Source organism: Talpa occidentalis, unplaced genomic scaffold, assembly GCF_014898055.3.
Source record: "Talpa occidentalis isolate TD23 unplaced genomic scaffold, MPIMG_talOcc4v2.1 talOcc4.16, whole genome shotgun sequence".
NCBI lineage: Eukaryota > Metazoa > Chordata > Mammalia > Eulipotyphla > Talpidae > Talpa > Talpa occidentalis.
The window spans coordinates 77,500,577-77,523,143 of record NW_023601653.1 but is presented as its reverse complement, the minus strand read 5'-3'; the positions used below and the strand labels follow the sequence as shown (position 1 = coordinate 77,523,143).

The following is a 22,567-nucleotide window of genomic DNA, read 5'->3' as shown; positions in this document are numbered from 1 at the left end:
AACTTATATTAGCCTAAGTTTCTATATAGTTTCCATTATTATAATTTTTAATGATTCTAGAATTAATCATATTGACATAATTTTTAACATGCTACCTTAAAAACATTTTTTGGAAAGAGTACTACATGTCTATGGCTTAAAAAAATTGTTAAAAATTTAAAATGAACCCCCCAGTTCCCTGGCTCTGCTCCCAAAGTTCCTTTCTTGCAACTGCTATCTCCAGTGTCCATGTGTCTCCATAAAATATTCCATATATATTCTTTTAGTTATTCATAATGAATTTTATTGAAAGCCCAGTGTGTCCCAGGCCCTGTATGTCAAGGGTGCAGCTATGAACAAGACAAAGTTCTTTCCCTCAAGGAATTTATATTCCCTGAGAACAGATCAGAAATAAGCAAATCTATAATTACTATAACTATATAATTAGTATGCAATTTCTTATAATTACATATAAATGCTGTAAAAAATACAAAAACAAATCAAAGGGAGGAGCTGTATGTGTCTCTTTGAGGAGGTGACACTTAAGCAGAGCAGGAGTCAGGATGTGAGCCAGGTGTGTACTGGGAGAAGAAAGTGTCAGACCAGACAATGGGGATGACAATCCCAAAGAACCTGAGGTAGAAACAAGCTTCATATGTTTGAGAAAAAGCAAGAAAATGTGTGGTGCAAATGTCATCAAGTGTCAGAAGATGAGACCAGAGTAGCAGGGAAGGCCAGATCCTGAATATGATGCCTTAGAAAGCAGGACTTGCTCTAAGTGTGAAGGAAGGTCACTGGAAGATTTTGAGCAGGCATGGTATGATCTAAATCACATTTTACGTAAATTGCCTTGGCTGCACTGTGGAAAACTAGTAGAACAAAATTGGAAGCAAGATGACTAACAGGTTGCCTACTGTAGTAAGTCAAATAAGAGTGGACACCAAGGTGTTGGTGGACATTGGAGATGGTGAGAGGGGTCAAGTGGGACATCTATTTCGTGACAAGAGACAAAGTCAGACAAAGAGCAGGGATGAGGAATGAGGAGAGAGTAGCTACACATGGAAAGCAGAAGTGAATTTATTGGGGTTACATAATTCTATCTTGACATGATGATAGTCAGACAATCCCATGTACTTATCAAAACTCACAGACATACCTCATTGGACATAATTTCTAATCAGTACCTAAAGGTAGGTTTAAATACGTAAATGGTATTCCATAAACTGGGTAGGCAACTAGGCAAAATAAGAAATGGTTATCTACCTCACTCCTTATACCAAAATAAACTTAACATGGATCAAAGATTTAAAAGTCAAAAACAAACAAAAAATGAAAGTAGGAACTGGGAAAATAAAAAATACGGAAAAGGCTTTATAAGCACTGACTCCAAATCCAAAAGTCACTGAAAAAAAGATGTGTGTGTCTGCTGCATATTTGAAATAAAATGTTGAAAGCAAAACTAAAAATTAAATTTGAAATATAAATTTATATTCATTATCTTATTTGTTTTGCCAAATGTCATTGATAAGCCAGTAGAGCTCACTAAATTATTAAGCAAAAAATCTAAGTGTTATTACAAGTACAAATAACTGATCAATTGATTCTTACTGAATATTAGATGAATATATACATATCTGTTTGTGGTATTTCATTTCTATTGGTTTCCCTAAGTTTTCCTTTTAAAAAGCAAGGATCTCATATGCTTTCCTTACAGCATTTTTCAGAAAGAGGTTTTTAAAGTTGATTAGTCCCTGATTATATAAAGTGGGCTGCAAATCACATTGCAAATATATTACAATCAGTTGTAAGCCACACTTCAAACTGAAATTCAGCATTAGTGTTAAACCTTTTACCACGTGACTAATGCAAATAATTCCTGCCAGAATTAAGATAGTAGACATATCTAGCTAGTGTTCAAAAGGGAAGTTTGTAAGAGGCAGTGTAGTTGGGATAAAATTATATATCTAGAGTCAGAAAAGTTGAAATTGAATCCTGGCTCCATCCTTGTGAAGCTGGGTGTCTTTAGGGACATTAAATCTAAGCCTCGGTTCCCTCATAAACTGATAATTTCCCGCCTCACAAAGTTGTTGTAAGGAGTAAATGTGATAATGTTGAAAAAGTACTTTGCATTATTTCTGGCTTAAAATAGTATCCTTTAATAATCATCACAATTAAAGTATGACAATTTTTCTACACATTACTTCTGTAAGTTATTTTTTGTGTGTCTACCATGTGGAAGCTGTTTCCTATACGTACTGTACTGTCCAGTGCTAGTCTGATAGATGGGAGTTGGAACAGACATAGAAGTGACAGCAGAAACTCCAGGGTTTTCTCCGTCTCCTTTTCTGCCTCGTGTATCTTCAGAAGATAGGTCTTTCAAAATTTTTCTGTGAAAAATAGAACTCTATTAATGTTGGTAAGGAGGACAGCTCTGTAAAAAGAAATTGCGAAGCCTTTTTCTTTTTTTTTTTTAAAGATTGATTTATTTATGCATACAAGGGGTACAGGCCAGAGGTGTGGGGGGTGAGATGATTCACCAGAGTCAGAGCAGGGAACAGAACAAGCAGATCAACCGAAGTACACTGCTGAGGGGAGCAGTGGGTGGCAGAAGAGGTCTGCTGCGCCATGTGGGCTGCTCCCTGGCCGGCCAGGGATGGAACTTGTGCTACAGGGGTTTTGGACAGCCTCACAGGCTGCATTTTAATCCCTTGTGCCACCAGGGAGGCCCGCGAAGCCTTTTTCAATCTCAGGTTAAAAGTACAATAAATTACTAGTCTCCTAACCTTGGCATTAGGTTAGTACAGGTTATTTAGTACATACTATGATGTACCGCAAGCTATTAATAGTTATCTGTCTAGGTCTCACTCATAGCAGGAATCTAGAAAACTTAAATAAGGGACCAGGAAAACGAATAACTATAAGAAAGTGAAAATCAAAATCAACAAAAAACTACGAACCAGAGACACTTTTAAGGGGGCGGGGGTGGGAGGGGAGAGATTGGGGTCAGAATGGGGGGGCTGCAATTGTATGGGGAATATAAAAATAAAATTTATAAAAAAAAAAAATAGTTATCTGTCTATAATCTCTTTCCAGAACTATGGTAGAATATAAGTTGCATGATTTCAGTTCCTCTAAATTTGTTAAGATTTGTTATGGCCCAGGATGTGCTTTCTTTCTTTTTTTTTTTAAAGTTTTATTTATTTATTTATTTGTTTGTTTGTTTTTTGTTTATACATGCACTGGGTACAGTCAGAAGCGCGGGAGGGTGAGAGAATTCACCAGAGCCAGAGCGGGGAGCAGAGCAGGCAGAAGGACTGAAGTACACTGCTGAGGGGAGCAGTGGGCGGCAGGAGAGGTCTGCGCGCCATGTGGGACCCTCCTCCGGTGGCTGGGGAGCAGCCCGGGGGATCGAACCGGCACCACAGAGGCCGCGGGCAGCTTCGCAACCCAGCGCTCAACCGCTGCGCCATCGGGGAGGCCCAGGATGTGCTTTCTTAGTGGATGTTCTTTGTGTCCATGGGTGAACTGCTCTTAAAATGTCTTAAAATGTTGATAGTATTGTTCAGTTCTTGTCAGTATTGTTCAGAAATCAGCAGTAACCTTGCTGATTTCTGACTACTGCTTCTGTTGGATTCTGGGATAAGTGTGCTGACACCTTCAGTTATAAATGCGGATTTGTTTACTTCACTTTCTAGTTCTGTTTGTTTCTGATACATGTATTTTGAAACTGTTGTTGAGTGCATACACATTTTTTTTGTGTGGGACCCTCACTGGTGGCCGGGGAACGAACCGGCGCTGCAGAGGCTGCAGGCAGCCTCACAGCCCAGCTCAACCGCTGCGCCACCAGGGGAGGCCCCGAGTGCATACACATTTATGATTGTTACTTCTTAGTGATCTATCTCTGGTAGCTTTTTTTGCTCTGAAATCTATTTTGTATATTGATATAGCCACTTTAGTTTTCTTTTGATTAGTGTTTTCATGGTATATCTTTAGCTACCCTGTTATCTTAACCTAGGTGTAATCATTATATTTGAAGTGAATTGCTAATAACTTGATTTAAAAAAAAAGTTTTGAGATATAATTTATAAACTATACAATTAACCCATTTAAATTATACAATTCATTATTTTTATTATAATGTGCAACTGTCACCACAATCTAATTTTAGAACATTTTTTCCTCCCCCTCAAAGAAACTCAGTACCCATTGGCAGTCAGTCCCCATTCTAGTCTTCCTTTCCCCAAGCTGTATGCAGTGACTCACCTACTTTCTGTGTCTATAAATGCCTATTCTGGACATTTCTTATAAGTGGAACCATTCAATACACAGTATTTTGTGATCAACTTCTTTCACTTAGCTTAGTATTTTCAAGGTTTGTCTATGTTGTATCATATATCAGTATTCTGTTCATTTTCATCGCAAAAAACAAACCAGTATTCAGATGTATGACTATCATGTTTATCCGTTTATCAGCTGATAGACATTTGGGGTATTGCTACTTTTTTTTTTTAATATTTATTTATTTATTTATTTATTTATTTATTTATTTATTTATTTATTTATACAAGCACTGGGTACAGTCAGAAGCGCAGGAGGGTGAGAGAATTCACCAGAGTCAAAGTGGGGAGCAGAGCAGGCAGAAGGATGGAAGTACACTGCTGAGGGGAGCAGCAGGCGGCAGGAGAGGTCTGCGCGCCATGTAGGACCCTCCTCCGGTGGCCAGGGAGCAGCTGGGGATCGAACTGGCGCTGATGAGGCTGCGGGCAGCTTCGCAACCCAGCGCTCAACCTCTGCGCCACCGGGGAGGTCCAGGGGTATTGCTACTTTTTTGGCTATTACGAAAAATACTGCTATGAAACATTTGCATACAAGCTTTATGTAAATGTTTTTATTCCTCTTGGGCATATAGCTATGAATTAATATTTGGTTGCTCCTAATCTGTGGAAAGTTTAATTTTCCTTTTGTATGTTCTAGTCTCCTGCAGGCATCTCTGCTTAATCCACAAATCTCAGGTTTAGAATCCCTTCCTGCAGTAGTAATGGATATAACTTGGTTTTCATATTTGCTTCTGCTTTCCATTCTGGTAACAGCTCATGTATATAGGGTTTTTTAAAATAAATCTTTACGGAGTAGCACTGGTTTAATAACATTCTACAGGTCTCATGTATACAGTATTACAATTTGACATCTGTATATCCAGAGGTATATTCTCCATCATGATCATCACTAGTTTCCTCCCACCACCAGACATTTACCCCCAGCTCCTTTCCCCTTTAGTAACCACTAATATGCCCTCTATATCTAAGAGTTTTTGTTTTATTTGTTCATTTGGTTTCTTTATTGTATGTATATGGTTTACTGTTTATTGGAAGAGGGTGATAGATTTCTATTATTTCCTGTAAGTGCACAATGCATCAACAAGTATTTCATCCAGGAGCTAAATGATTTGTGCTGGAAATAAAGCTGTATTCTTTTGGTGATAGCCTCTAATAAACTAAGTCTAAAGGTAATACAGGACTCCAATAGACCATCCCTGCCTTACATGTTTCTGTCTGGTATATTCTTTCTTTTATCTATCTATCTATCTATCTATCTATCTATCTATTTATTTATTTATTTATTTATTTATTTATTTATTTATTATTTATTTATTTATTTATTTATTTATAAAAGATTATTTATGCATACAAGAGCTAGGGTACAGGCCAGAGATGCGGAGGGTGAGAGGATTCACCAGAGACAGAGTGGGAGAAAGAACAGGCAGACTGACTGAAGTACACTGCTGAGGGGAGCAGCGGGTGAGTCAGGAGAGGTCTGCTGCACCATGGGTTGCTCCCTGGCCGGCCGGGGATTGAACTCGTGCTGCAGAGGCTGCGGATTGCTTCACAGTGCTGTGCTTAACCCCTTGCACCACCAGGGAGGCCCTTCCATTTGTTTTTATATTTATTTATTCATTCATTCATTCATTCATTCATTCATTCATTCATTCAAGCACTGGGTACAGTCAGAAGCGCGGGAGGGTGAGAGAATTCACCAGAGCCAGAGTGGGGAGCAGAGCAGGCAGAAGGACCGAAGTACACTGCTGAGGGGAGCAGCGGGCGGCAGGAGAGGTCTGCACGCCATGTGGGACCCTCCTCTGGTGGCCGGGGAGCAGCCGGGGATCGAACCAGCGCTGCAGAGGCTGCGGGCAGCTTCACAACCTAGCGCTCAACTGCTGCACCACCGGGGAGGTCCCCCATTTGTTTTTAAAGTGCCCAATTTAACCATCATGATCATCATGATCATCATGAATGTCTTTGTTCATCAATCTTACTTATATTCACATTCCTTTCATTTGGCTTCATATTCTTCCTTAAGTATACCCTTCACTGGTTTCTTTTTTTCCCTTATTATTTGTATGACAAATAACTTTGTCACATGTTTTATTAAATATGATAACCCTAAGTTTATTGAATAATAACCACATATCCAACAAAAATTACAAATGCATTTCTACATAATAACTTGAAAGTTTCCTTTTAGTTTTTAAAAAAATCAAAGATACTAATTTAGACATAAGTATTTAGTCTATGAGATGAATGAAGTGACAGCAATCTCAAGATAACAGCTGCGATCTAAGAATTGTTCAAATGTACTGTTTAAAAATGGGTATAAATATTTGCCAAAAAATCATTTATAATAATACTATATTATAAAAGAAACATAATTTCCAAGCAAAGACATGGTACATAGTAGGTATTCACTTAATATTTGAGAATGACTGGCTAGTAGGCATTTAGTTGCATATTACCAACACGTGGTACAGAATTTCAGGGAGTCTAAATATGTCATTATACAGATGTTTAAATGTGGCAAAACAGTTGCAGCATAGTGAGGTTTTTTTAAAAGATTGACTGATTGATTGATTTATATAAGTACTAGGTACAGTCAGAAGCGAGGGAGGGTGAAAGAATTCACCAGCGCCAGAGCGGGGAACAGAACAGGCAGACCAACTAAATATACTGCTGAGTGGAGCAGCGGGCGTGGCAGCAGAGGTCTGTCGCGCCACGTGGGACCCTCGCCGGCGGCCGGGGATTGACCTGGTGCTGCAGAGGCTGTGGGCAGCTTCACAGCCCAGAGCTCAACTGCTGCACCACCAGGGGAGGCCCTAGTGAGGTGTTTTTATTTTAAATGCATATAAAAAATACATTAGAACTTGGATTAGTTGCTCTTATAGAATGACTGAACTGCAAGATAACAGGCTCGTCAGTGTTATCGATACTCTGGAAACCTGAGGAAATCATTTCTATGAGGTAAAAGGAGATAGAACATTGCATTTATCTGAAGATGACCATAATCCTCACTGGGGAGGACTTCATCACCTGTGTTGTTGGGCATGGATACTATTTGAAGTGCTAGGCTTTATAAGTCTGACACACAGCAGTAGAGAATCCTTTCCATACATTTTATAGTTGATTACACCAGTTCATGAGACATTCCCTTATCAGTTTATCTGTATGTAAGAGCCAAATCCCAGGCTCCAACTTCTCATCATTACCAGCAAGTTTTACTGGAAAAGAGCCGTGTGGCTGGACTTGATATGGCAGCAAGGTTGACTAACAATTCTGTAATAATAATTCAGTTTACCCCAGGGTTTCACTATCAGGTCTCAGAAGATTAATGCTTTTAAAAGATTCATAAAACTGAGTTAGACTTTAAGAAAGTTTGGGGAAAAAAGATTACCAGGTGAGCTGACCATTTCAAATTGTTGACTGTGATCATAATACAACAATTTCAAAACTTGTCTCAGGCTCTTTGTTCCAAGACCTTCTGCTAGTTCTCTTTAGCCGTTAAGTCCCACCATGGTTGAGCTTAGACTGTGGCCTTGACCACTGCCCCATTTGCAGTTTCTTAAATTGTTTCAAATGACTTCTATTTCACCATCATTTTGGGCGATTGTTTAGGTGGGTATAAAATTCCAGGCTAATAGTCACTTTCTCTTATCATTTAAGGATTTTAGTCCATTATTTTCTGTTGTCAGTATAATGGTCATTCCTTTCAAGGTAATTTGTCCTTTCTCTTTGGAAGCTTTTAAGAACTTTGAGTTCACCAATTTTACTTCAACACTGTACTTTCTATACAAATAACATGTTCCTTTTTTATACAGCTTGCTTTGCACAGTACCATTTGCAATCATTTGTCAACATAACACATACAAGGTTTGATGCAAGAGAATATTCACCTGTAAGATGGGCGCCGTGCTAGGATCCCGTGGGTTTTCTGTGAGGAGCCTATACTGTCAGATGAATCCTGAGATTCCTCACTTTCTGATAAAGATGATACCTGAAAAACAAAACCAGTTTTACTATGATGAACAATGGAGTTGGGAAAATAATATAATTTTTACTCAGAAAACATTATCTCCTACACCCAAAGTTATTTGTCATTAAAGCTAAGGTATAAAAGAAGAAAACAAAAAGAAAAAGGATAAGGCTTATTTCAGGAGCCCAAACTAACTGAAAGAACATAAATTATTGAGTCAGAACTAAGAAGAAAGTCTATTCCTCAAATAAAGCAATACGTTTCACTAGTGTTACAAAGACCAGTGTCTGATTTCTATGCTATTTCTGCACTGATGTACATTATTCACTTAAAAAAAAAAATCATGAACACTATCTAATTAGGATTTGGGACATACCAAATTTGAAATACTATTAGGTACCCAACTAATATCTAATTATTAGATAATGATATTGAGGGGACTGCTGTATATTCAAGTCTGTGAGTAAGAAGCATAAAGTTGGGAGTCATATCTCTTTGGCTCTACTTAAAGTTGTGAGGCTGAATAAGTGCACTAAATAAATACAGAGAAGCCTAAGGTCAAAACCCAGGAATACTCTTACAATAAGAGATCAGGAAGAAGAGGATCAGCAAATGAGACTGAGAAGGAGCTACAAATGAGGTAGTAAGAATTCCAAATGAGGGAACTTTGGAAAAGTAGTAAAGACAGTGTATTGAGGAGAAAGTATAATCAGCATGTCAAATGTTGCAATTAGAGGAAGTAAAACAAGGACAGAGATAGATCATTAGATTTAGCAAGGTGGAGGTCACTGGCAAGGGTAGGTATAAACATATACAACTTAAAAATCTATAGAATTTTATCTCACTTCACAAATAAGTTAATACATACAAAGCACTTAGTGAATGGCGTAAGGCAAGCACATTAAATGTTAACTATGAAGCCTTTTAAAATTGTCAACACAGTAACCATATGCAAGTTTTGTTATAACATCTTACAACTGAGAAAACAAGTTATTCTCAATTTAAAAAATGTGTATTTCCCACATCTGTACATACATTGTGGCACCTGACTTCAGTTAATATCTACAAAAATCTTTCCCCTAAACTATTTAGACTTTAGATTTTAAATTTCCAGAGGGGCCTCCCCGGTGGCGCAGCGGTTGAGCGCTGGGTTGCGAAGCTGCCCGCAGCCTCTGCAGCGCCGGTTCGATCCCCGGCTGCTCCCCGGCCACAAGAGGAGGGTCCCGCATGGCCCGCAGACTCTCCTGCTGCCCGCTGCTCCCCTCAGCAGTGTACTTCGGTCCTTCTGCCTGCTCTGCTCCCTGCTCTGGCTCTGGTGGATTCTCTCACCCTCCCGCGCTTCTGACTGTACCCAGTGCATGTATAAACACAACAAAAAAACAAATAAGTAAATAAAACATGCCTCTATTAAAAAAAAATAAATTTCCAGAGAACACTGTTTTATAATCACCTTAAAAAAACTGCATTAATATCGAGTCTCATCACTCCTCAAAATGCGTAGGGTCATGAAATTTTCTTCCCAGGTACTGCGAACTCTCAGCTCTAGCAACTCCATCCAACCTCTCCCCACACTAACAGACATGACCAAACTCTAGCACAGCTTCTACCAGCTCAAGGTCACATCCTTGGATGACTCTGCCTGATAAAGTTCATTGCTACCAAAAGAATTTACTGTTTGTTCCAGCAAAAAGCTGACTGAAGGCCCTCTACCTTTTCTGAAAGAATTTACTGTTGTAAATTATTTCTCTACTCCTTGAGATATAAATCTTTTATAACCTTTGAAAAGTAATTTTTGGGGGGGGGGGCTCCCCGGTGGCCTGCGGGTTAAGTCTCAGTGCTACCAATTGCAGCAGCAGCTCTCCTCAGTGACCTGAGCCTGAGTTCGCTCCTTGGCCAGTGACCTAACTTCGCCTACTGCTCCCCTCAGCAGTGTATTTCAGTAGATCTGCCTGTCTTGCTCCTCATTATGTCTCTGATGAATCCTCTCACCCTCTGCAACTCTGGCCTTCACCCCAGTTCTTCTATGCAAAAATAAATAAAATCTTAAAAAAAAATTTTTTTTTCCCAAGGACCAGGAAGCCATTCCTTTGAAATGTAATCAAAATATCCACCTCTGTTTTTCTCTGATAGTATTCCAATTTGGGGCTACAGAAATTAAAGAATGAAAATAAAGAATTTACAAATCTTGGGAGTCCAGTTTTAGAGATACCATTACAACACAGAAAATAAATCAATGGTACCTTTCAGACCCCAACTGACACCAGTTGACACCAGTTGCTCAAAACAAAAGGATAAGCTTGTAGTGGGGATAATTTACATTTCTGAAAGGAAAAGAGCAATAATTCCTCCAGGATTTCTGGCAATCCTTGTGCTTTTGTGGGGACTGAGGGCCTGGTAGGTGAAAATGGAAAAAGGCACCAGATTTTGTTTAGCTAATAGTCCCCCCCGTCACTGTTCTAATCTTACAAAATGCTCATTACTTGGGCTCCCAAAGCCTGGTACCTTCCCACTCTCCACCCTCAAACTTGCTAATCTAAATCCTGAAATCTGTCTCAAAGGAGGAAAAGGAGTTGGGCCCAAACACAGAGGATTACCTTCACCCATTAATTTTCAGTGCCAACCGAACTTTGTGTAATGATGGAAAAGCTCTATAAGTGCACTTTCCAACAGAGTGGTCACTAGCCACATGCAAATATTAAGCATTTGAAAGGTGGCTACTGTGACTAAAGGACTGACTTGTAACTTTATTTCATTTTAATTAAAACTGATATACTGGGCCTCCCCTGGTGGTGCAGCCTTTGAGCACTGGGCTGAGAGGCTGCCCGCAGCCTCTGCAGCACTGGTTGGTTCCCCGGCCGCCGGTGAGGGTCCCACAAAAAAACAAAACAAAACAAACAAAAAAACTGAAATACCCACTTTTGCTAGTGACCATCACTCAACAGTGCAGGTCTAGATCTCCCAGAGTTGTAGATCCTACTAGTATACCATGGATTCAACCTCAGAGTCCCTCTTAGGAGAAATGGAAAGAGAAGGATTTTTCTGAAGCTACTCTGGTTAAACTGTGATCTGCGGACTAATGCTCCCTGATATCCTCTCATTCCATGGGGGTAGCCTCCAAGTCCTTATATAGATGATGACAAAAAATTGGCATATTTCTTAGCTACCAAATTCTGGGATCCAGGAGACCATAAACATAGGGATAAGGCAAGGTGGAGAAGAAGAGAGTAGCATGGGGAAAAAAAACTCTAGTTAGCCGGAGTTTGAATCCAAAATCTTCTAACTTCAGAAAGGCACAAAGGCTTTGGAATGACAGGTTTGGGCTGATTTTTCCTATAGTTCTGGATTACTATGCAATTATTTAACTTCTTAGACATCAGTTTTCTGTTTTATAAAAATAACATAATATTTTTTACAGTTGTAGAAAATAGAAAATGAATTATAAGGTAAAAACAAAAGGGGGGTGAAGCAATCGTATCTACAAATTTGTCTCTTGTTTATATCTTGGTTCAACAAACTGCTTAAAAATATGTGTGTGTGTGCACACACACTGTAAATAACATTAAAAAAATACTGAATGACTATTTGGTGATATTAGGGAATAATTTTGGTTTTGGTGTAACAATATTGTGGTCTCATTGTTTAAAGGAGTTCTAATGAGGGTCTCTAGGATATACTTCAGTATAACACAGCTGGTTCCAGGGGACCCAAGGGAAGGAGAGGATAAGAAGTTATGAGTGAAATCATGAGTTAATGGAAACTGGGTGATGGCAACTATAATGGTTCAACCTAGTGTCTCTTTCTCTGAATATGTTTGAAAATCTCTGTCAGTGTTTTTGAAAACCTAGTATAATAGTGGACATATAAGTGGTTGGTCCTGCAAGCCCAGTGCTTTTTAAAGTACATCTTATCCCTTTTGTCAATCAAGGAGTTTTACTACCTCTCAACTCTAGATGGCTTTATAATTGAATTTTACCACACCTTTAAAGAAGAACTAATACCCAAGTTGCTCAAATTGTTTATAAAAATATAAGAGGGAATGACCACTAACACATTTTACAATGCCAACATTACCCTAAGACCAAAAAGAGATAAAGACAGCACAAGAAAATTATAGACCAATATCCCTAATCAACATTGCTGTAAAAAATTACAATGAAATACCAGCAAATCAAATTTAATAATATATCACAAGGATTATATATTATGGTCAAGTTGGATTTATTCCAGGGATGTAAGGATGATGTAACACATATGAATCAATGTAATACACCATGCTAACAAAAGCAAAGATTAAAATTGTGTGACAGCAATAATTGTTTCAAAAGAAAGCATTTGAGAAGGTTCAGTACCTGTTTATGACCAAAAACTCTAAATAAGATAGAGATAGAAGGAACCTACTTCAACATAATAAAGGCCATATATTATAAACCAACAGTCAATATAATACTTAATGAAATCAAATACCTCAGAATTAACATAACTAAGGAGATGAAAGACCTATACAACAAGAACAACAAGATGTCATTAAAGAACTTAGTGCTGTAAGAAGATCTCTTGCTCATGGATGGGGAGAATCCATATAAATCAAAATGACTATCTTATCTAAAATGATACATCAATTTAATGCTATCACCATCAAAATACCAATATTTTGCAAAGAAATTGAACAGAAATTATTAAAATGTATATGGAATCATGAAAGGATACAAATAGCAAAAACAGCCCTGAGAAAAAAAGAAGCAAAATGCAGGCATCAATTTACCTTACTTCAAACTTCACTATAAAACAATAGTATTAAAAACAAGATGATACCAGCATAAAAATGGACATATGGATCATTGAAACAGGACCATGAGCCCAGAAATAAATTCATATCCATATCAGTACTTAATCAACAATAAAGCAGCTATGACCATACAATGGAGAATGGAAAGTCTCTTTGCTAAACTGGAAGGCTATGTGTAAAAGAATGAAGTTGGATCACTACCTAACGCCATGTACAACAATATCAACCTGCTCTCAAAGGAAGTGGGGGAGGATTTGCAGGAAGCCCTAAAGTATCTTCCCTATTAATGTCGTCCAGATTATGTGGGGACTGACTGTGTGATGATACTATCAGTCCGAAGAACAGATCTTTCTTGCTGAACTCTTGCTGTGTGCAATAAGCAGGATTTTTGTTATGTGGGTCACAAACATGTTTTGAAAGAAAAGGAGACAAAATAGTTACCCATGGCCATCTGTGTAGGAACTGTCATCATGTAGTAGCGAGGCATGAGAACACATTCAGTATCAGGGATGAATTTCAGGAGTCTACCATGCTGTGTCTGTTATGTGGCAAAGCCAAAGATACTATCAGTACACATACAAAAAGTTCTTATGACCCTAACAAATGACTGCTTTTCTAGGGATACTTCTGCACCTTTTTTGTGACTATGTTGTGATGGTTTACAGCAAGTCTGATGGTTTGTCTTACCTAGCTCATTGAAGGAAAAGAGAGAGAGAGGAGGATACAAGAGATCGGGGTTTTCTAGAGATAAAGACGGTAGACCCCTCTAAAGCTGGGACTTAAAAGAGTCAAACATTGGGTAAAGTTACCGAAAGAAAGTTGCTTAGGTAGGAGGAGAGAAGGGCTGAAGAAGACACAGGCTCTCTGACAGACTTATAGTCCAAACTAATTACACTCGGGTGGTGCAAAATGACAAAAAGAGTCTCAAAACCCCAAAAGTGGTTCCCCAGGCTCCTGGCAATAGAAAATTCTTTCTGGAAACAGAGTAAATTCTACTCTCATACTTGGTCACAAAGAAATCCCACAATTTTTCAAAATTAATGGACAATCATAAAAAATAACCAGTCACACAAAGTACCATATACCTTCATTCTAGACATTTTAAAAAATTTATTAGCTTCTATGAGAGCAAAGTTGTATTGCAGATTAGATCCTGATTTACTGTCTTGTGATCAAAATCTTACACATTCTATTATTTAATAAAGGGATCTCAAAGGACCACAAAATTGCATCCTAAGTACTCAAAATTTTATTTAGAAAAATGCACTGGATATGAAAATTTTGAGATACAAACTCAGTATTTTTTAATGAATTCTACAAATTTGGAGTCTTAATGAATTCTGCAAATTTGGGCAGAAATTTATTGGCTCCTCCAAATAGTTGCATGCATATGATACAATGTAATAAATATTTTAAAGGAACAATTGTTCTTAGTTCTATTATCACAAAAGCCACCTTGAATAGCAAAAAATGCTACTGTTTGTACTCAATTTCCTCTGGAAAAAGCCACATATATGTAAGACAGCTTTGGTTTCCAACATCCAGACATTCTTAGTAACCTTATCAACACTATCTTAACACATAATGATACAATTTTGCTACCATTACACTTTAAATGTAGATTAGAACATTCACTATATTTTAGGAAACATTTAACTCAACACAGATTGTCAAAATGAGGCTTCTCATGTTAAATTCCTCCACTTCTATTGGTTAATTTAAAAACGATGAGCGCTTTTGGTCTGTTAGTTTAATCATATTACTTTATGTAAGTATGGACTATAATTTAACATTTTTGGCCAAGTCCATAATTATAATGATAAGATGATATATCTAAATTACTTTAAAAGTCTAGCTTGGTAAAAATTACAGCATATTTCTAAATCATACTTATCTCACATTCCACTAAAGAAATACCTTCCTCATATACATATTTTCTCATACTTTCTCAAGATAAGTCATTCAACAAAATATTTCACGCTGACTACAAAATAAATGGATTAAGAAAAAAACCTGAGTTGTACATAACTCAATCTGCTTTCAAAATGAAAAATTATCTTTTCAAGTTGCTGTGGACCATTCACCAAGATCACATATCCTAAATAATGAAAAAAAAACCTTAATAAATTGAAAAGAATTGTAATTGTACAATTCTGTTTTCTGACCATATTAGAAATTAATGACCTCAAATTAGAAATCAATGACAGAAAGACAATAGAAACATCTTCAAACACATGCAATATAAACAATCCACTTGTAATTAACCACCTAGTCAAAGAGAAAGTCTCAAAAGAAATTTAAAATTACTTAGAATTGGATGAAAATGAAAGTACAGCATAACAATTTTTTTAGATGTGAGGCATCTAAAAAAGTGCTGGGTGGGAAATTCATAACACTGAATATTTTCACTAACAATGAAGAAAGAGCTAAAATTAATTTCTTTCCTGAAGAAACTAGAAGATGAACAAAATAAACACAAAGATAAAAGCAGAAATCAACAAGTCGAAAACAGTAAAACAACAAAGAAAAACTAATGAAACAAAAAAGCTAGTTCCTGGAGGGGAAAATAATAAACTCTATAAAACCCTGGTAAGACTAACAAAAGTGTGTGTTTGTGTGTAGAGAAAGAGAGAGAGACAGACAGACAAACTGCCAGCATAAGGAAATACAGGATTATCATTTTGGACTTTGCAGTCATTAAATAGATGACAAGTTGTTCATAACAACTCTACATAAATTTGTCAACTCGAAAGCCATGTATCAACTTCTCAAAAACTATTAACTACTACTCTCAGTCAAGATGAAATAGACAGCCTGGACAGTCCTCCCAAAGAAGAAATATCCAGGTTGAGGTTTCCCGGGACAGTTTTAGCAAACATTTAAACAAACACTAACAGTGATTTTATACAATCTCTTCCAGAAAAGAAAAGGGAATACTTTCCAATTCATTTTATGCAGCCAAAGATCTCCTATGAATTCATATACAAAAATCCTCAAAAAATTATCCGCAAACAGAATCAAGCAACATAGAATCAAGCAACATAGAGAATATGACATCATGACCATGAGCTACTTATTTCAGGTATGCAAAACTGGTTCAACATTTGAAAGTCAATCAATTCAATCCACCATATCAACAGGTAAAAGGAGGAAAAATTTTATACCAACTGATGCAGAAAAGGCATTTAACAAATCTAACATCATTTCATAAAAAAAAAAAAAAAACCCTCAAAATTAGTAATACACAGAGAACTTCCCTAAACTCACAAACAGCATCTAATAAAAACCTACAGCTAACATTAGCTTTAGTGAAAAAAGATTCCTTTAAGATTAGGAACAAAGAACGGTTCTCTTTTGTTTTCAATTTGGATAATTTCCATTGATCTGTCTTCAGGTTCACTGATTCTTTCCTTAGCTGTGTCAAGTCTATTAATAAGTCCCCAAAGATACTTTATCAAGTATTTCACTATGGCTTTTATTCCTAGCATTTCCATTCGGATCATATTGTTTTCACCCTTCTACTGAAATTAACATCTGTTCATACATTTGTCCACCTTTTCCACTAGGATCTTAAATATGTTTTTCATTGTTATTTTAGATTCACTGGTAGTTCCAACAACTGGGTAAGCCTGGGTCTAGTTCAATTATTTTGATTTTTGACTGTGGTTTATTTTTTCTTGCCCCCCCCCCTTTTTTTTTAAAGATTTATTTATTTATATGAGCACTGGGTACAGTCAGAAACACGGGAGGGCGAGAGAATTCACAAGAGCCAGAGCAGAGAGCAGAACAGGCAGACTGACAAAACACACTGCTGAGGGGAACAGTGGGCAGCAGGAGAGGTCTGTTGCGCCATGTGGGACCCTCACCCGGTGGCCGGGGATCGAACCGGCGCTGCAGAAGCTGCAGGCAGCTTCGCAACCCAGCGCTCAACCGCAGCGCCAACGGGGAGGCCCTTTCTTGCTTTTTTTTAATGTTTCATAATTTTTGCCTGAATCATGGGCATCATATGTAATAGAGTACAGACTGAGAAAATAGAGTTTATGCCTAAAAATGGGCACACCTCTTCTACTAGGCTGTTGTGTATGTGAGGGAGAGGGTACTGAATTTATTCAAGAATCATGCTGGGTTTGACTTTATGATTACCTTCAGTGCATTATCAGCTGCAAATTTCTCTAGTATTACCTTCCTCTAAAGGGTAGTAGCTGGTTTTCCAAAGGTTTCTTTTCTCAGTTCTTGCTCCATTCTCAGCTTTAGGCTTATCTTGAATGTGGGAGTGAGAGGATTCACCAGACAGAGTGGGGAGTAGAACAGGTATATTTACTGAAATAAATACACTGCTGAGGGGAGCAGTGGGTGAGATAAGAGGTCTGCTGCCATGTGGGTTAACTCCCAGGTCGGGGATTGAACTCACGCCACACAGTGGCTGGCAATACTTTGACAACACTGACTTTAACCCCTGCGCCACCAGGGAGGCCCACCTCCTAAGACTACTTAGTGTCTGTTTCAAGTTAGCTCAAAAAGTCAAATGATTTTTAATATTTCTTATGTAGCAACAAAATTAGTCTGAAAAAAGAAGTAATTCACCACACAAAATGAAATCTGTTGGCTATTTCTCCAATTTTTCAGAGTATATACATATTAAAACTAAATATTCTTTGTATAAAAGAAAATACAACCAGGGCCTCCCCAGTGGCGCAATGGTTGAGCGCTGGGTTGCGAGGCTGCCCGTAGCCTCTGCAGCGCCAGTTCGATCCCCGGCCGCCGGGCAAGGGTCCCACATGGCGCGCAGGCCTCTCTTGCCGCCCACTGCTCCCCTCAGCAGTGTACTTTGTCAGTCTGCCTGCTCTGCTCTCTCCTCTGGCTCTGGTGGATTCTCTCACCCTCCCGTGCTTTTGACTCTACCCAGTGCCTGTATAAATAAATAAATCTTTAAAAATAAATAAATAAATCTTAAAAAAAAAAAAGAAAAAGAAAATACAACCAAGTGATCTTCACAGGATATTTAAATCAACTCTATACCTTCTTTCCATACGTTTTTGTGGTGGAGGCTTGGTTCTTTTGTTGAACATTAGTACCTAGAGAGCTTAAACAACAGATTAATGTGCATATAAAATATTCTGACTTGCTCAATCTTTAAATTGGTCCCTGCCTTACCTGTTGAGCAATATGAGAAATATGAGCTCCCTGAACTGTTGAACCTGGTTGAGGTGCCGTCTCTGAAGTGTTACTCTTGTGGGAATCTTCCATAATCAACTATAAGGGAAAAAAACATCAGTTAAAAGTTGCTTTCCAACTTCACTTTCAAGAAATCTTAACACATTTCTTTTAATAACATGCATACCTTTTTCCAGAGGAACAGATAAAGCTTTTCTATACTACGTTATCCAGTATCCAGTCTCAATATGTTATCCACTCTCAATATGAGAAAACAGCCAAGTTATCCAGTCTCAATAAGTTCCCACAATTCTGTTATAGGTGTTAGCAATCTAATATATTAAAAAATGGCAAAAAGTGGTAAAGAATATGTGTAATATACTGCATAGTTGTATAAAACTTGGTAACTTGGTTGTCTCCATGGGAGAGAATTGTAGTTTTATTGTGCAGAGATAGAAAGTATCATTATTAACATTATTAACAAAAACCACACTATCTTGGACAATTATTACAATCATTTTTCCTAAAGAAAGAAAAGCTATTTTCTAATATTTTAAAAAGAGGAATCAACCAATCAGCTTTTTGTTCCCCAAAATGAAAACAGTATTATAGTTTCAAACAACTATATACACTCTGTATTTTATGTTATCAGAGTATAATCTTTATTCTGATCTTTTTTTTAAGCTAGTAATTCAAAAAATGAGGTGAAGATTAACAAGATGTTAAAATTTTGCTCTAACACAGAATGAATTTTGTGTTCAAAGGCATTTTGAACACATAAAAATATAGCCCAGGCAGCAGGTGTAAGCTTAACATATGACAACCCCAAGTAGAGTAGAATCACACAGGGACAGTGAAACAGCTGCTAGAGTGTCATCAATGGGAATTTGGGGACCTGAGAAATCACACCATAATATCCTAGGAAATGTTTAATGGGTATGAAGAAAATTCTGTAGAGGTCATCTGACGGGAATGGCACGAGTGGGTGTTCGCAGAGCAAGGTGATGATGAATGCCAGAGGACTTGGATCTCAGCTAAAATACAGTGTTCTAGTCACTGAGCTTTCAGCAAGTGGACCTTTTGAAAGCCATGATCTTCTTTGAAAAGGTTTTTCTTCAAATATTGATGAAATTCATATGGAACTATGAAACACCTCAAATAGCCAAAGGTCTCCTGACTGAAAAGGAGAATGTAGGTATCACACTCCCAGATGTCAAACTATACTACAAAGCCATTATAATTAAAACTGAATGATACTAGAACAAAAACAGACGCATGGACCAATGGAATCATAGAAAACCCAGAAATAAACCCACATATTTATGGACAACTAATCTTTGACAAAGAAGCAAAGAATATGCAATAGAAAAAGGACATTTTATTCAATAACTGGTGCTGGGAAAACTGGAATGCTACATGCAAAAGAATGAAGCTAGACTACTACCTCACATCATGTCCAAAAACCAACTCAAAATGGGTTAAGACTTGGACAGAAGACCTGAAACAGTAAAATATATAGAAGAAAATCTAAGCAAAACACTACATAACACACATCTCAGTAACATCTTCAAAGACACATGCCCCAAAGCAAAGAAAGTGAAGGAAAAGATGAACAGATGGGATTACATCAAACTAAAAAGCTCTGTACAGCAAGAGACATCAACCAACACAAAGAGAAACCCTACTGGTTGGGAGAAAATTTTTGCACACAATACTACTGATAAGGGAGAGATCACAAAGATCTTCAAAGAGCTGATGTGACTCAACAAAAACAAAGTAAACAATACAGTCAAAAAAATGGTCAGAAGAGTTAAAAAGACTTCTCCAAAGAGGAAATGCTAATGGCCAACAGGTATATAAAAAAATGTTCAACCTCCCTTATAATCAGGGAAATGCAAATAAAACCACAATGAGATACCATCTTACACTAGTGAGAATGGCACATATTAAAAAACCAGGAACAAATGTTGGTGAGGATGTGGAAAAAAAGGAACTCTCCTATGGCGCCTGTGGGAATGCAAACTGGTCCAACCACTATGGAAAGTTACTAAAAATAGAGCTTCCATATAACCCAGCAATTCTACTCCTGGGAATCTACCCAAAGGACAAAAAAATTAATTCAAAAGGATACTTTCACCCCTATGTTTACTGCAGCACTATTCACAGTAGCTTAAGATCTAGAAACCACCCAAATGCCCAAAAATAAATGACTGGATCAAGAAGATGTGGTACATATACACCATGGAATATTACTCAGCAATCAAAAAAGATAAACTCATGCCATTCACAGCAACATGGATGGAGATGGAAGGGATTATGCTCCGTGAAATAAGCCAGAAAGAGAAAGAAAAATATCAGATGGTTTCACTTATAGGAGGAATGTAGGAGAACCAAATAAAGATCAGGAAAAAAATAATTATCATAACACAATTAATAGGCAGCTATAAATCAGAGACATTCTGCAGGGGAGGGAGAGGAAGAGGGATCAAAACAGGAGGGAAGAACACAGGGACTATGGAGATGGTGCACGGATGAAATGGTGGTGGGAATTTTATGGGGACGACACCTGAACGGAGAAAGCATACATTGTACAAGGAGGAAGAATGATGTAGAATATATATAACATTTTAAAAAGTGGAATAATTAAAAAAATAAAATTTTTGTTACAATTTAAAAAAAAAAAGGTTTTTCTTGCATGAAGAATGAACTTTTATCCAGCCAACCTCTTGAATTGTCAGGAAAATTTCTAGCTCAACCAAGATAAAATTAATTTTTCTACAATGAGAAACATCCAGTGTCTATTTGCCCTACTAAAATTACAAACAGGACCTCCCCGGTGGCGCAGCGGTTGAGCGCTGGGTTGCGAAGCTGCCCGCAGCCTCTGCAGCGCCGGTTCGATCCCCGGCTGCTCCCCGGCCACTGGAGGAGGGTCCCACATGGCGCGCAGACCTCTCCTGCCGCCCGCTGCTCCCCTCAGCAGTGTACTTCGGTCCTTCTGCCTGCTCTGCTCCCCGCTCTGGCTCTGGTGAATTCTCTCGCCCTCCCGCGCTTCTGACTGTACCCAGTGCTTGTATAAACAAAAACAAACAAACAAACAAATAAATAAATAAAACATGCCTCTATTAAAAAAAAAAAAAAAAAAAAAAAAAATAAAATTACAAACAGAATTCAAGGTGGTGCAACAGGTTCAGTGTCTTCCGTTTCTTCCAAGCTCAAACCTTTCACTGGATATTTGGAAGGGTAATGATGAGACTACTGCTTATGAAGGTTTTTTTTTTTTAAAGATTTATTATTTATTTATGCATATAAGAACTGGGGTGTAGGCCAGAGGTGCAAGGGGGGTGTGTGAGAGAGGATTCACCAGAGACAGAGTGGGGAGCAGAACAGGTAGATCTACTAAATACACTGCTGAGGGGAGCAGAGGGTAAAACAGGAGAGGTCTGCTGCCTGCTGGGAGCTTGATAGTGCTGAGACTTTACCCTGTGCCACGGGGGAGGCCCTATGAAGGTATTCTTAATGACCCATCAAAGGGAACTATACTTAATGGAATATAACCGTGGTTTACTGTAGTGTGCTATTCATAAAAATAGAGGAACTGCATCTTGTTTGTGATTTTAAAACCTCTAATTTATATTAAAATAATAAACTTCTATGTCTTTGAAAAATTATTGTTATAAAACTGTCCACAGGTTTTCCAATTCAACTTATTTTCCATGTATTCCATACATTTGTTTTTGAAAAAATATTATCACAGTAGTTTCTTCAGAATAAACATCTGTAATCAATTTCAGTGGTAACACTTCAGATTAAGTACAAAAAAGGTATTTACATTTATCTTGTTTTGGTATAGTTCAATAATACTCATAACAGTTGCTTTATTAATGCTACTTTAGAATTTTAGCTGTTTTTTAGGTCTCTAAGTTCAGAGATTTTGATTTTGGCCGGTTTAACTGTTGTGCTGTATAGATTTAACATATATTTAGCAAATCGTTAAAGAAAATTCTTTTCTTCTGATTCTTTATATCTCAAGATGCTTAAATTAAAAAAAAACATGTACACATACACCATGCACATGAACAAATACCGTAATTATTTTTAAAAAAATCTTCACAATGGTTATTCTTACAAGGTATTCTTTATCAACCTGGCATATAAATATTAAAGATTTTTAGATTAAAAAATAAGTTCTGTAGATTGGCTGTATAACACTATAATGTAATTAACACTACTGAATTGTGTAATTAAAAATGTTACAATGGCTAATTTTATGTTGTATTTTACCACCACTATAAACTTTTTAAAGCAGGCCACTCTCCTGCCTGCCTGTGTCTATGCAGGCATCTTTTA

The 22,567-nt window shown here is 37.5% G+C and overlaps 1 protein-coding gene and 1 long non-coding RNA gene across 3 annotated transcripts in view; one reads left to right on the top strand and one right to left on the bottom strand.

Moving 5' to 3' along the window:
* ATF1 (activating transcription factor 1) overlaps positions 1-22,567 on the bottom strand; it is a 31,747-nt gene that overhangs the window by 5,915 nt on the left and 3,265 nt on the right. For both annotated transcript variants that reach the window (XM_037514728.2, XM_037514729.2), the window contains exons 2-4: positions 18,221-18,319; positions 8,201-8,301; positions 2,236-2,366 (exon numbers count right to left, since the gene is read on the bottom strand). In XM_037514728.2, the coding sequence (XP_037370625.1) occupies positions 2,236-2,366; positions 8,201-8,301; positions 18,221-18,313 (325 nt within the window). In that variant the 5' untranslated portion in view covers positions 18,314-18,319. The remainder of the gene's footprint in view (positions 1-2,235; positions 2,367-8,200; positions 8,302-18,220; positions 18,320-22,567) is intronic.
* Positions 1-22,567, top strand: part of LOC129146007 (uncharacterized) — a 42,171-nt gene that overhangs the window by 19,116 nt on the left and 488 nt on the right. The window lies entirely within an intron of this gene.